At 41.3% G+C, this 15,377-nt stretch overlaps 2 protein-coding genes across 7 annotated transcripts in view; both read right to left on the bottom strand.

Annotated features, from left to right (window-relative positions):
* LOC110499014 (serine-rich coiled-coil domain-containing protein 2) overlaps positions 1-9,941 on the bottom strand; it is a 90,010-nt gene extending 80,069 nt beyond the window's left edge. For 2 of the 5 annotated variants that reach the window (XM_021575814.2, XM_021575813.2), the window contains exon 1: positions 9,355-9,941. The gene's annotated coding sequence lies outside the window, so the exon portion shown is untranslated. The remainder of the gene's footprint in view (positions 1-9,354) is intronic. The other 3 variants (XM_021575811.2, XM_036955856.1, XM_036955855.1) reach the window with 2 other exon arrangements.
* A 926-nt stretch (positions 9,942-10,867) lies between these two features.
* LOC110499013 (zinc finger protein 501) lies at positions 10,868-14,006 on the bottom strand. Of its 2 annotated transcripts, XM_021575808.2 has the most exons (6): positions 13,621-14,005; positions 13,468-13,512; positions 13,164-13,341; positions 13,009-13,067; positions 12,745-12,847; positions 10,868-12,660 (listed from the first exon to the last, which is right to left on the bottom strand). In XM_021575808.2, the coding sequence occupies exons 3-6, from the start codon at positions 13,321-13,323 to the stop codon at positions 11,612-11,614; spliced, it is 1,371 nt and encodes a 456-aa protein (XP_021431483.1). In that variant the 5' UTR covers positions 13,324-13,341; positions 13,468-13,512; positions 13,621-14,005; the 3' UTR covers positions 10,868-11,611. The 2 variants fall into 2 exon arrangements, with proteins under 2 accessions (XP_021431483.1, XP_021431482.1); XM_021575807.2 differs by lacking the exon at positions 13,468-13,512 and having other exon boundaries at positions 13,621-14,006.
* Positions 14,007-15,377: the final 1,371 nt, after the last annotated feature.

The following is a 15,377-nucleotide window of genomic DNA, read 5'->3' as shown; positions in this document are numbered from 1 at the left end:
TTTCTGTGAATTTGGTAAGGTGCCCAAAAAGTTACATATGGCAGCTTTAAAAAAATAATAGCAAACAAGTCACTGGCCAAACTGCTAAGGGAGCATTTATTTTAAGATGTATTTCCTCAATATCCTCTGATCACAGCTGGGTAGGTAATATGCCAGGCTGTGTTTCTCAGAGAGACAGCCCTCCCTAGCTACAGGAGGCCATGCAGAGTTGGCAGCACACAGAGACTGCCAAACTCCAGCAAGAACAGACGCCCGGGCCATTAATTATCTATGGATATCAGATAGGCTAGGCTGGTCCACAGGGAAGAGCCTGGAGGAGAGAAGAGACAGAATGGGGAGTGCCAGGCCAGGGGGCAGGGAGGGAAGGCCTGCCCTTTGTGTTCTTCTTTCCCTGCTCCAGGACCTCATGCTGCATTCTTTAACCAAATCACAAACAAAACCAGAGGACAAATTCGAATGCTATTTTCAAGAGGATTAGCCTAACCTGCTCTCCAAGTAGAGCTGCTGGAGAAGAGCTGAGAGCATTTAAGCTCATGTACTAATCCAGCTTCAACGATTCTGGGCAAGATATACAGTGGATGTCCAGTTGTTCATCAGGCTCGTGTCAACTCTCTCAACTCTGGTGGGACATGTTAAAGCAGAATCAGCACTGGCTAATTGTTAATCTTGTTAATGAGCACTGGGGGAGCTTTAATCCCTTCCTCTGAGTGATTAAGAGAGACACCAGAGAGCGCAGAGTTCAGGAGCTTATGCAAGAGGGTGCAACACTATAGAATTTTCACATTGAAACAGCCTATATATCATGTTCAACAGACATTCTTCTTTGTCCTGGAGAATAAGCAAGCATTCATGTGAGCTCTAGCCCTAATGCATTAGCATCTGTTAAATCTGTTAATTTAATCAATATATTATTACAGTTTTACCGTTGAAATTGTAGGAGTGGACACGTTGTTTGCAGGGCGCACAACCTAGGCTACACTTGTGAGTATTACATTTGTCAATTTATTCATCGTCTTGTGCTCCTGTCAAGCTTGAGTAACGACACGCACCTCATTACGCATAGAAGTAGGCCTAGGCTACCAGGCCTGCACGAAATGTACTGTAGGCCTAGAAAATGTTTCCATTTGGAGATCTGATACCATTTCTGATCGTCTTAACTCAACATCACTATAGCTTCTAAAACTACATGTTTTAAACAGTCGGTTTTCACATACATATAAGACGCATGTCTAAATGGCCTGGCTCCCCCTCCACTCAGTATTTTTGTTAAACAGAAAACCCAAACATTTGGCAGCAGATCCACAAGGTCTACCATGAGAGGTGACTGTATAGTTAGTTACCTTAAGGAAAAGCACATTTAGTAAATCCGTTTTCTCTTGTGAGAGCTTCCCATGTCTGGAATACACTGCCATCAGACACACATAACTGCACCACATACCACACTTTCACAAAATGCTTGAAGACATGGCTAAAGGTCAATCAGATTTGTGAACATGGTCCCTAGCTGTGTGTTGCCGCTTTCCATGTTATCTGTAGCTTGTGAGGTGTGGAAACACTTTGTTGCTTTTATTAATTTTGTCTTGCTGCTTTTTGTTCTATGTTGCTATGTCTGTATGCTACGTCTTGCTTGTCCTATGTTGCTATTGTCTGTATTGTAATTGTTTTTAATAACCTGCCCAGGGACTGCGGTTGAAAATTAGCCGGCTGGCTAAAACCGACACTTTTACTGAAACGTTGATTAACGTGCACTGTCCCTGTAAAAAATAAAATGAACTCAACTCAATACATTGACAATTACAATAGTTCCCCAATGTAGCATATTTGGAGAAAAATAAATAACTCGGGGGGGAATGTCATGCTCTGATCCGGTGGAAACATCATAACATAGGACGACCTGATCCCTTGCACAAACAGCCTACAGCTGTGTCTGTCTGTCCAGAGTTCACTGGCACAGGAAACAGAGGGTCCAGAATATTTTATAGAATGTTGCAAGTTAGCTAGCACCAGCTTCAGGACAGACCAAGTTAATACGATGTTTCAAGTTCCTTGAAGACAGGCCATGCATAGCCAATGTGATTTCTAAGATATATATATATATATATATATATATATATATATATATATATATATATATAAACAAAGCTTTAACTTCCTGACTGATGTCTTGCGATGTTGCTTCAATATATCCACATAATTTTCCAGCCTCATGATGCCATCTATTTTGGGAAGTGCACCAGTCCCTCCTGTAGCAAAGCAGCCCCACAAAATGTTGCTGCCACCCTTGTTCCTTCACAGTTGGAATGGTGTTCCTCGGCTTGCAAGTCTCCCCGTTTCCTCCAAAGACAACGATGGTCATTGTGGCCAAACAGTTCTATTTTTGTCCTCTGGTCTGATGAAACATTTCTCCAAAAAGTACAATCTTTGTCCCCATGTGCAGTTTCAAACCCTAGTCTGGCTTTTTTATGGCTGTTTTGGAGCAGTGGCTTCTTCCTTGCTGAGCGGCCTTTCAGGTTATGTCAATATAGGACTCGTTTTACTGTGGATGTAGATACTTTTGTACCTGTTCCACCAGCATCTTCACAAGGTCCTTTGCTATTCTTCTGGGATTGATTTGCACTTTTTGCAACAAAGTACATTCATCTCTAAGAGACAGAACGCGTCTCCTTCCTGAGCGGTATGACGGCTGCGTGGTCCCATGGTGTTTATACTTGCGTACTATTGTTTGTACAGATGAACGTGGTACCTTCAGGCGTTTGGAAATTGGATGAACCAGACTTGTGGAGGTCTATCATTTTTTTTCTGAGGTCTTGATTTCCCCATGATGTCAAGCAAAGAGGCACTGAGTTTGAAGGTAGGCCTTGAAATACATCCACAGGTACACCTCCAATTGACTCAAATTATGTCAATTAGCCTATCAGATGCTTCTAAAGCCATGACATCATTTTCTGGAATTTTCTAAGCTGTTTAAAGGCACAGTCAACTTAGTGTATGTAAACTTCTGACCCACTGGAATTGTGATAGATTATTTAACTTAAAATTCACTGTCTGTAAACAATTGTTGGAAAAATGACTTGTGTCATGCATGCACACAGTAGATGTCCGAACCGACTTGCCAAAACTATAGTTTGTTAACAAGAAATTTGTGGAGTGGTTGAAAAATTAGCTTTAATGACTCCAACCTCAGTGTATGTAAACTTCCAACTTCAACTGTAGATATCTATATATATCTATATATATATATATATCTATATATATATATATATATATATATATATATATATATATATATATATATATATATATATATATATATATATATATATATATATATATATATATATATATATATATATATATATATATATATATATATATATATATATATATATATATATATATAGATATATCTATATCTTTTTAAATCAGGACATTTTCTACCTGCAGGCTGCAATGTTTTAATTTGTTGGCTTTATGTATGTAGGCTATTTTTACATAGTTGGCAATGACAATAGTAGTTACTTTTAGATATAATTTTGATTAACCACATGAGATTGACTGAGATATTATAAATTAAATGACACTTCCATGAAAATGTGCATATGAAAATCATAACTGGCTTGCAGATCAGTCGAAATGGAATGATAACTGTCACTCCAAATGGAGAAGGTTGCCGACCGCTGGTGTGGTCTAGCTTAACGGCAAATCTGCGAAGGCCAGCAGGCAACGGGAGGAGGGAACAGATTTTTTTCTTCTGGTTAGGCAATATTGATCTGGCTCCCTCTTTTTACTTCATTTATAAATCACAGTGCTTAATAAAAAGCATCAGACATGCTCAAAGGCCTACATACAGTTCATTTTATTCAAACATAGCGTGTCTATTCATGAAGAAAAAAAAGTTGAACATTTACACCAATGGATTGTTTTTTTTGTCAGGGACAGCCCTAATTAGCCTACACATTTTAAGTCTACAGCGTTCGGAGAGTTTCACCATTCTTAACATGTTACACCCTTCTCAACACAACCCAGATATCCCAACATAGATACACCTCAACCTCAGAGGAAAGAAAACACCATGGCTAAACTATTTAACAGCTAGGACGGTGGTATAGCCGACTGTAAAGGGCGACTGTAAATCATGCACAAACAAATGACACGCAGACATGTCAGAAACACTGACAAACATTGTAATAACCTAACATCAAGAGAACACCAACGAGTCAACATTCCTAAACTTGACTGACAAATATCCACTAACAACTTAGGATACAGTAGCCTAACTAGGACAGGCTTGAGGGCTAATGGTTCTCTGCGTCAGTGCATGCAGATATCCCTCGTCTGTATTCTGTGCTCTGGCATGCAAGTCTACCGGGAGACTCACATTACCCCCAGGCTGCGTGGCTCCACTGGGGCTCACTGACCTCCATAACGCCATGCAAGTCCTTCCATCTCCCTCTGTAATGGTTGAATTTATCATGAGAGTGAGAATGTATACCTCTGGGAATCAAGGTTCTTCATGTCTTTTTAACCATTATGGAGCCAAATCCATACATGAAATCCGACATTGTGTTTCGCTGCATAGACCTTGACACAGTGTGCAGTGTGGCTGTCCTTTTATGACCACCACACAGACAATTAAATCCAACCGGTCAGAGACTGTCGGGGATTTTACAATGACAAGGCCACAACAATCACACTACCATCAGTCAGTGTTTTACAAGTTGCAGTTAGACTCACTTCCAATTGAAGTATGCATGGCATGCTGGTTTAGAGAGGAATGTGCAGAGGTAAAACATGGATTCTTTACCTCTGGGCCAATGTGGCTGGAGCCTTTAAGCCAATGACTGTATAGATGAATGGACAAAGCCATCACATGACACCATTCCTTCCTATGCCAAGATTCAATAACGCATTGACGCCAAATTAAGTGGGTTAAGATGTCGTTTCATGGAGACGTAACATGCACAGTTTGAGCTACTCCAGGAAGTGACGTTGCAGGCTAGCTCAGCGCTCTCATTAGCACATGCATGGCCAGCAAGGGGCCATTTGTGCCTGATGCTGATTGTTACATGTTATTACACGCTTACAGTAGCCAGCAGATTCCGACCCTACCGTTACACTTCGGTCGGAACGCAGTCATGTTTAGATTAAGAAAACACGAAACATGTACCTTAAAGCAAGGATGGGATGTGCCACTGTACTCCAAATTCGACCGACAGAACAAGTCAAAAGTTTGGACTCACTCAAGGGTTTTTCTTTATTTAATTTTTTTTTTACATTGTAGAATAATAGTAAAGACAAACTATGAAATAACATATGGAATCATGTAGTATCCAAAAAAAGTGTTTCATATGAGATTCTTCAAAGTAGCCACCCTTTGCCTTGACAGCTTTGCCTTCTTTCAACCAGCTTCTTGAGGTAGTTACCTGGAATGCATTTTAATTAACAGGTGTGCCTTGTTAAGTTAATTTGTGGAATTTATTTTCTTCTTCTTAATGCGTTTTTGCAAGTCATTTGTGTTGTGACATGGTAGGGGTGTTAAACAGAAGATGGCCCTATTTGGTAAAAGACCAAGTCCATACTATAGAAAGAACAGCTCAAATAAGCAAAGAGAAACAACAGTCCACCATTACTTTAAAAGACATGAAGGTCAGCCAATCTGGAAAATTTAAATGACTTTGAAAGTTTCTTCAAGTGCAGTCGCAAAACCATCAAGCGCTATGAAACTGGCTCTCATGAGGTCCGCCACAGGAAAGGAAGCCCCAGAGTTACCTCTGCTGCAGAGAAGAAGTTCAGTAGAGATAACTGCACCTCAGATTGCAGCCCAAATAAATGCTTCAGAGTTCAAGTAACAGACACATCTCAACATCAACTTTTCAGAGGAGATTGCGTGAATCAGGACTTTATGGTCGAATTACTGCAAAGAAACCACTACTAAAAGACATCAATAAGAAGAAGACACTTGCTTGAGCCAAGAACGACAAGCAATGGACATTAGACCAGTGGAAATCTGTACTTTGGTCTGATGAGTCAAAATTTGAGATTTTTGGTTCCCACCGCCGTGTCTTTGTGAGATGCAGAGTAGGTGAACGGATGATCTCTGCATGCGTGGTTCCCACCGTGAAGCATGGAAATGGCGTGATGGTGCTTTGCTGGTGACACTGTCAGTGATTTATTTTCGATTTTCAAGGCACACTTAACCAGCACACCATTCTGCAGCGATACACCATCCCATCTGGTTTACGCTTAGTGGGACTATCATTTGTTTTTCCAACAGGACAATGACCCAACACACCTCCAGTCTGTGTAATTGCTATTTAACCAAGGAGAGTGATTGAGTGTTGCATCAGACGACCTGGCCTCCACAATCCCCCGACCTCAACCCAATTGAGATGGTTTGGGATGACTTGGACAGCAGAGTGAAAGAAAAGCAGCCAACAAGTGCTCAGCATATGTGGGATCTCCTTCAAGACTGTTGGAAAAGCATTCCTCATGAAGCTGGTTGAGAGAATGCCAAGAGTGTGCAAAGCTTTCATAAAAGGCAAAAGGTGGCTACTTTGAAGAATCTCAAATATGAAACACTTCTTTGGTAACAACATGATTCCATATGTTATTTCATAGTTTTGATCTCTTCACTATTATTCTACAATATAGAAAATAATCTAAATAAAGAAAAACCCTTGAATGAGTGTGTGTCCTAACTTTTGACTGGTAATGTATATCCAAACTGATACATCAAGAAGATTGAAATGCTGCTAGTTTTTTTAGCAATCGTTCTATCTATTCTGTGTAACAGTTGGTATAAATGGGAGAATTCGGTGTACAACGCAATTTCTCATCCCTGGATTGAGGTACGTTTTCCGACCCATAGCTCATGCTGGCTCCGTAGGGTCTTAACCATGAGGACGTTCCGACCCCAGTGCAGCTCAGTATAAACTAGCCCTTGATAATGACTCTCAGTTCCATTACATGACACATAAGTGTCATTGGATGAAGGCATCTTCTGTACAGGGTATTTTGTTAAGCGCCCCCAACGCTCGGTCTGAACATTAACACGCCGCATCACTTGCGTATCCCCCCCTTTTGGAAGCATAAGGACCTTCTCTTTCATATCAGCAAGAAATAATTTTCAAAAAACAAATATGGTTAAATTGATACACACCTTTACAGAGTTAGTGTTCCCACCCGGCCATATTTCCATGTTACAGCACTTGTTCACGGAAAACAGACGGAAGACAGTCAGAAATAGTGTGCAACTGCAGCCTGCAATTTGGAGCATTCTTGCAAGTGGGTATTCCTGCATCTGCAGGAACGCCCCCCCTCAAGCATCCCATTGGTTCCTTCATGAACACCCCTCCTCGAGTATCCAATTGGTTCGTTCATGAACACCCCACCCCCTGAGAAAATGTTCATGCTTGTGCGACACTTTTATACAGTACATGTCAAAAGGGAAATAAAAAAGTTATGAGTTTTCCCACCGGTAGACAGTGTTCCAGCCTGCCGAACACTTGCCTTCACCTTCGTAACCAAAACTGCAGGAAAAAAACAGCGCCGACAGTACAGCGGGATGAAGCTACACTGTGTGATAGCTAGCTATCACATGGTGTCGCCTCTGCCTCCCGCCTGCTGTGTATCGGAGAAAAATATGCCTGACAGGCAGGGGCAAAGGGCACTGCCTACTGCTAGCTACTTCGGTACACAGCAGGCGGAAGCAACACTGTGTGCTAGCTAGCTTGCTAGTTAGATTGCTAGCACATGGTGTCACACCCTGCCTCCCACCTGCTGTGTACCGAAGTCATCCCTATGACTAACGTAAACTTGTACATCGCCTTGGTCCGCACAATTGCCCTTATTTTAGAGTCCCAAAAACATAATACTTCCAGATCAACTGGAATGTCAATACCATTGTAAAACACAATTTCTCCCCTTTCCAACAGAATCAATTACATGACCTAAACGCTGCCCGTTTCTGCATAATACAAGCAGGCAATGAGCCCAGTCAGGTCTTTTTAAAAATGGCGGGTGGGGAAGCAAAACTAATGCGTGATAGTGAGAAGGAGAGATGTTGTGTGGGAAAATTGCTTTTTTTCCACTCGATCTGTCCAACTTATTACCTTATCGCCTCTAAAATGTAAATAAAACACTATAAAGAGTTAATATAATGTGTCATTACATACCTATTTGAAGGTTTGTGTCAAATTTGAATTGGGTTTTTAGGGCGGTGCTAAAGTGAACCTAGAAGTAAACAGCGGCTTTGAGAATGATGATTGCATGCAATGATGACGGAAAAAATGACTAGGTATCTCCCCCTTACCCCCATCACTGTCTATTTCTTGTTTTTAAAGGATGATAGAAGTGCTACACCTAGTGGAGAGAGATTGTAAGACAGAAATAGTTGCTTTATGCGTGCTGTACGTTACGACATGTAACGGAGGGTCAGTTTTTTCAACTTTTCTCCAATACTATAGAGCCATTACCATGTCGATCAACGCTTGAATAGAAACCTAGTTCACACCCCCGATTTTGACGTCAACACAGTCGCTACAGTCCCATTAGTTTTCTTTGTAGCCTAGTTTGAATGTTGCGGTTGCGCACATTTGTACGGAATGGGGCGAGTTTACGTTAGCTGGCTAAGCTAGCACAGTGTCCTTCCCGCCCGCCTACCGAACACCTGCCCTCGCCGTCATTAACAGAACTGTGGAAAAACAGTGCCCAACAGGAGGGGGCGAAGGACACTCTACCGGTGTGTACTAGCTATAGCTAGCTACCGTTGTCGGCCCGCCTCTTCCTCCTGTGGGGTTTATCGGCAGTTGTCATCGAACTTCATAGCGCATTACCGCCATCTACTGTACTGGAGTCAGCTTTTTAAAAAGTACCAATAGAAGTATAGATGCAGGAACACCCCAAATTACGGGCTGCAGTTGCACCCTTCTCTTTGCTAATTAGCCATCTGCGTCGCTTTACACCTATGTGTAAATGGAAGATGGACGCCACAAAGTGTAGTCACTGAAATATACTGAAATATACGGTTAATTAAAAAATTGCAGTTATGAAATTATTTTTTGATATTAAAGTAGAGGGATTTGTTTCTAGAACCGTACCGCAATTGAGAATCGATTCACGTTCAGATTGACCGTTTTGGCTTTCGGAACAACGTTAGACCATTATTGGGCTACGTGTAAACAAGCGTAACGGTGAGGGTCTGAATCTGCTGGCTAATGACTCAGAGTACTGTAAATTAGGCATTGCTGTGACTTAGCTGCTGAATCAGGCCTGAGAAGGGATAGTTAATGTCATGACAAGACAGGACTTCCACTGAAAAACTGACACACACAGGTGACTCAAACTCGTACTTACCTATTGAAACAGACGACGCATCAGCTTGCGCTACAGCAAATTCATGAATTGAAAAGTGAAGAGGATGATTGAATATGAAGTGCTGGTCCAATTGCTAACGTTGGCTAGTAAGTTAGCTAACTAGCAAGTTCAAGGCAGTAGTCTGGCTAGCTCGCTAAATTATTAATGTTCAGTTAAATAGCCTTACACTGCTTGCTGAACGAAGCCCATTCATTAAATATGAAAACTTACGATCATATTATATATGACTGAGAAAGTCAAATCCACATTAGCTAGCTAACTAACGTTAGACTGCTTTCTCTGAAGCAGGCGTTTTTTTCTTCTTCAGTCAGGCGTATGGTCCACCAATTCATCCAGATTTTCTTGTCGCCTCCCTCCTGGTGTTCATTTCCATGTCTTGTCAAAGAAATATTGTATGGAAAAACGTTTGTTTCCGCTTGTTTAGTAGCTAGCTAGCTGAAGGGCTCCTTGTGGCGTTCAGTGTTGCTAAGCTCGGCGCTGTCAAGACTGTGCACTCGGTCGCTCACCCGAATCTCTGAATCATCCACACGCTCACCGCTTCAAGCACAGCTGACCCCGACGTCAGAAATATAAACATACCCTCCCCTTAACCCCAACATTTTAATTTTATGTCAACCTGAGAAACAGCACACTTTTCTTGCTAGCATTTCTGTGATACTGATGATTCACAGTGAAATAATTAACTTACCATTTATCAAATGTCATTGAATAAAATTATTTCTGCCAGACCACCAGGTGGCAATATAATCTTTATTTTTTTATCAATAAAGGCTTTCTTTGAACGTATTGATTGTAATCAAATCAAATCAAATGTATTTCTATAGCCCTTCGTACATCAGCTGATATCTCAAAGTGCTGTACAGAAACCCAGCCTAAAACCCTAAACAGCAAGCAATGCAGGTGTAGAAGCACGGTGGCTAGGAAAAACTCCCTAGAATGGCCAAAACCTAGGAAGAAACCTAGAGAGGAACCAGGCTGTGGGGTGGCCAGTCCTCTTCTGGCTGTGCCGGGTGGAGATTATAACAGAACATGGCCAAGATGTTCAAATGTTCATAAATGACCAGCATGGTCGAATAATAAGGCAGAACAGTTTAAACTGGAGCAGCAGCACGGTCAGGTGGAAGTTGAAACTGGAGCAGCAGCACGGCCAGGTGGACTGGGGACAGCAAGGAGTCATCATGTCAGGTAGTCCTGGGGCATGGTCCTAGGGCTCAGGTCAGTTTTATTATTGAACAGATCAAGTTACCAGTTTTGCAACAGCAACACTAGATAGAGTTCTCACGTCCTTAAATAATAGTAACAAAATAAATTAGACAAAATAAACAATGAGGCAAACAAAATCAGTCAAATGAATCACTAAAATAAGCCTCAAAGTGCTGCAACAGCAAATGTCAACCTTTCAATTGAGTTTAGCAGTGAATTGGGCACTAAAGCAACATGGTAGCAAGGTTTCCATTTGAATCCATAACAAAGTTCACACAGAAGAAATGGCCAAAATTGCATGTTTTTAATGATTACATTCCCATAATTTACTGTGATTTGTTTGAACCAATTTGTTCCATCCCACTAAATACAGCCATGTGTTGATTTGTCTCTTTTACATAAAGTATATAAAAATAAATGCTATAAAATAGAAAATGTGTGAATTTTTAACTCAAGTCTGTGGGAAACAAACCTTAAGAAACAAGTACATGTGGTAAGCAATAAATACAAATGGACCTGATGTTTTGGAAGTACAGAGTAGCCAGCCAAGCAATTCTGTTAGAACAAGACAATCTACAGATTTTTTTGTATCCAAACACCAGTTTCAGTTTTATTGGCTTTTTACAAATGATATCAATACATATCAGGCTGCAAAATGTTAACTGTACTTTTAGTTATGCTAAATAAAATGTCTTACATATTTACAAAAATGCCATTATTATATACAGTACACACTAACATGAAAACATTATTTAACTTAAATATATTGTTTCTGATTTTTCCTTTTCATAATTGCTTAAATGGGAACAAAAACTAAAATACCTAGCCCCTGACAGCAAGTCCTATTCCATAATAAACTATACATTTTTGCTCAGGCTAAAATCAAGTTGAAAGGGGATTCCCTAGATTCGCCTGCCAGGCTTCAAGGCTCTTTCACCAGAGACATCTGGTGATTCAACCAACAGGCATAAAACAGCAAAGCAAAGGACAACAAAAGCCTGTCAAAGATTGAAACCGTTTGCCCATCGCAATGTTAGATTGAGGCATAAACACATTTGTGCATCTTAAGATTCCGTTTGTCTGAATACCTCTTCCCACATTTATCACAGATGTACTGTTTCCCTCCTGCGTGGACATGCTTCTTGTGAGTTCGGAGATGACTGCCCTGACTGAAAGTCTTCCCACAGATTTCACAGCTGTACGGCTTCTCTCCTGTATGGATTCTCTGGTGCAACTTCAGACTGTTGGTGTTGTTAAATCTTTTCTCACAGAAGCTACACTCGAAAGGCTTCTCGCTAGAGTGGGTGCGTCCATGAGAGATAAGACTACTCTGCTGACTGAAGGTCTTGCCGCATTCTGTGCAGCCGAATGGCCTCTCTCCAGTGTGGATGCGCTTGTGTATTTTCAGATTCACTGATTGACGGAATGTCTTGCCACACAAGTCACAGCTAAATGGCCTGACACCTGTATGAATACGCTGGTGGTTCTTCAGATTGACAGAATGACGGAAACTCTTGTCACACTGATTGCACTGGAAGGGCTTTTGTCCAGTGTGAATGAGTTGATGTGTCTTCAGTGTTACAGCGCGTGTGAAGCCTTTCCCACACAGCAAACAAGTGAAGATTTTCTCTCCCGTGTGAATTTGCTGGTGTCTAGACAGATTTTGAGCCAGGTTGAAGCTCTTGCCACACACACTGCAGCTGTAAGGCTTTTCTCCAGTGTGTATTATCGAATGGGTCTTGAGGTGTGCCTGCTTGCCGAAACATTTCCCACAGACGCCACATATAAAAGGCTTCTCACCAGTGTGGGTGCGGATGTGATCATTACAACTCTGTTTGTGGGCAAAGGCTTTGTTGCAGAACATGCACACAAATGGTTTCTCACCTGTGTGAAGTCGCTGGTGGGATTTGAGGTTACTCTGCGTGGAGAAACTTTTCCCGCACTCTGTGCAAATAAAGAGCTTCTTTTGGGCAAACAAAGACTCCAATAGGATGTCTGTGGGGTTCACTGGTGGGTCATCGCTAATCATACAATATTGGTTCTCTGAGGAAGAGTTTTCTGCAAAAGCATCATCAGCAGCTCCTGTAAGACATATATAAAACATCTAATTTTAGGTGGCAGGAGATAATTTGATATAGGCCGTCAAAATACTGGCTTTATACTTACTCTCTGCAATGGCCCCCAGGTGTATTTGTCCATACTCGTCTTTGACAGAGACAGCCAAGACGAGGGGAGATTCTGGGATGTCCACTTCCTCCACATCTGCAGACTACCGGCACAAACAGATTGATTAGCTGTGAACTTTACAAACATAATTGGATCATGTTATTGAAATGGCACAGACTACAAACATTTCACATTTTGCCTATTGAAACCAGCAAAAGTGTTTGCAGAAACAATGACTCTTGAAGCAATCTGCAAAGTGCTTACCTGCATTGAAACAGTTTGCGCCACAGTTTTACAAGTTCCACCATAAGAATGTTCCTCTGCTACACCAAAGAAAGGAGACATTAGAAAGATAAATAGGTAATTCTTGTAGCTTGTAGTGCAACAGATAAAGCAATATAAACATCTATGCTACTTACCCATTCCTCCAACTGACAGAATATTCAAGATGCTTGCTTGTGGTTTAGCTTTTTTCCCTCCATGTTCTTTGAAGGTCTTGGATTCAAAGTCCAGCAAAAACTTAGTATCATCCATAATTTTTATTATTTTACCCAATGCCTCACTGCCCAGTACCTCCATGAGTGTTGCGAAGTGTGTCTGTAAATTTAAAAAAATAATAATAATACCATTTTTTTTTTTAAAGAGATGAACAATGCTTATTTCAACAACAAAAAAATGAATATTGAGAGAGTGGCTCTTCTATTCATGTATGGTATCCGTCACCTGTATCTGTTTATAAACAATGGTAGGGCCAACAGGTCAGCTGATCTGTGAATGTGATATGGGCAAAACGCTAAAGTTAATAGCGACCTCGGTTCAGTATCCTAACCAGCTGCTAGGCAGGGCCTTTCCTCTCTCGCACTCATGGTGACTTACCATCTTATTCTGACTCTCAGTCTGTAGTTTCGCAGATAATTTGTCATCCTCGCAATGTCCCTGGGTCCGTTCCAGGCTGAACACGAAGACAGAGCTGTCTTCTATAAGTTTACCCAGTTCGGCCACCGCCGCGTGAACAAGTGTATCCATGACGGAGGCCAGCTGGGTCTGCAGCGCGATGAAATTTGACATTGTTTGTTGGTATTTATCACGACTGTAGCTAATTGACAACGCTTTCAGATTTGCATTGATGAAAGATTGAGCTAGTAGCTACATCAATACTTTTGATGAATTAGGACTACACAGACTTCTTCACACGATCGCAACGTAAATAGTGTCTGTGCCCAGTCGGAAGTATTACGTGAAACTCCCAAATCGTAGTTCCGGTTTAGAAATGAAGTGGTTTTATTAAAGAGACAATTACTTTATCTTTATGGGAAAAACTCTTCACGCCACTTCGATAACGAAGGGATTTTCGTAGGTTAGGTGAGCATTTTCGCTAACCCCAACCTCTTCTAACCTGCGGCGTAGGTTCGCCAAATATTGAGAATATTTGATGATCAGGCCACAGAGTTTCTAAACCCAAAATCGCAACATCGCAAGACTTCCGGGAACGCTTGCAAAACAGACTAACAGACAGGCCAGGGTTTGGGGTTTGAGAAGTCAATGAGAGAACTGAAAGATTCTTCATTAGATGTTGGTGTTCTCAAAATCTAAATGCACAACCTAGATTCAAGCCAATGTCTTAAGTAGTTGAACATGTTATTTTTATGGATTTTTTTTACATTTTATTTCACCTTTATTTAACCAGGGAGGCCAGGTGAGAACAAGTTCACATTTACATCTGCGACCTGGCCAAGATAAAGCAAAGCAGTGCGACAAAAACAACAACACAGAGTTACACATGGGATAAACAAACATACAGTCAATAACACAATATTAAAATATATGTACAGTGTGTGCAGATGTAGTAAGGTTAGAGAGGTAAGGCAATAAAATAGGCCATAGTGGCAAAATAATTATAATTTAGCATTAACACTGGAGTGATAGATGTACAGATGATGATGTGCAGGGAGAGATACTGGGGTGCAAAGTAGCAACAAAATAAATAACAGTATGGGGATGAGGTAGTTGGGTGTGCTATTTACAGTGATCGGTAAGCTGTTATGACAGCTGATGGTTAAAGTTAGTGAGGGAGATATAAGTCTCCAGCTTCAGTATTTTTGCGATTCCTTCCAGTCATTGGCAGCAGAGAACTGGAAGGAAAGGCGGCCAAAGAAGGTGTTGGCTTTGGGGATGACCAGTGAGATATACCTGCTGGTGTGTGTGCTATGAGTGGGTGTTGCTATGGTGACCTGCGAGCTGAGATAAGGCGGGGCTTTACCTAGCAAAGACTTATAGATGACCTGGAGCCAGTGGGTTTGGTGACGAATATGTAGTGAGGGCCAGCCAACGAGACCATACAGGTCGCAGTTTGTGGGTAGTATATGTGGCTTTGGTGACCAAACGGATGGCACTGTTATAGACTGCATCCAATTAGCTGAGTAGAGTGTTGGAGGCTATTTTGTAAAAGACATCGCCGAAGTCAAGGATCGGTAAAATAGTCAGTTTTACGAGGGTATGTTTGGCAGCATGAGTGAAGGAGGCTTTCTTAAGAAATTGGAAGCCGACTGTAGATTTAATTTTGGATTGGAGATGCTTAATGTGAATCTGGAAGGAGAGTTTACAGTCTAACCAGACACCTAGATATTTGTAGT

The sequence above is a fragment of the Oncorhynchus mykiss genome, chromosome 20 (assembly GCF_013265735.2).
Source record: "Oncorhynchus mykiss isolate Arlee chromosome 20, USDA_OmykA_1.1, whole genome shotgun sequence".
NCBI classification, from domain to species: domain Eukaryota; kingdom Metazoa; phylum Chordata; class Actinopteri; order Salmoniformes; family Salmonidae; genus Oncorhynchus; species Oncorhynchus mykiss.
This window is presented reverse-complemented; position numbering and strand designations above follow the sequence as displayed.

Coding starts and splice junctions, on each gene's coding strand:
- LOC110499013 (XM_021575807.2), bottom strand. CDS start 13,812: ATGTCAAATTTCATCGCGCTGCAGACCCAGCTGGCCTCCGTCATGGAT. Junction 13,068..13,163: donor TCTGTCAGTTGGAGGAATGG/GTAAGTAGCATA, acceptor TCTTTGGTGTAG/CAGAGGAACATTCTTATGGT. Junction 12,848..13,008: donor CGCAAACTGTTTCAATGCAG/GTAAGCACTTTG, acceptor TTGTGCCGGTAG/TCTGCAGATGTGGAGGAAGT.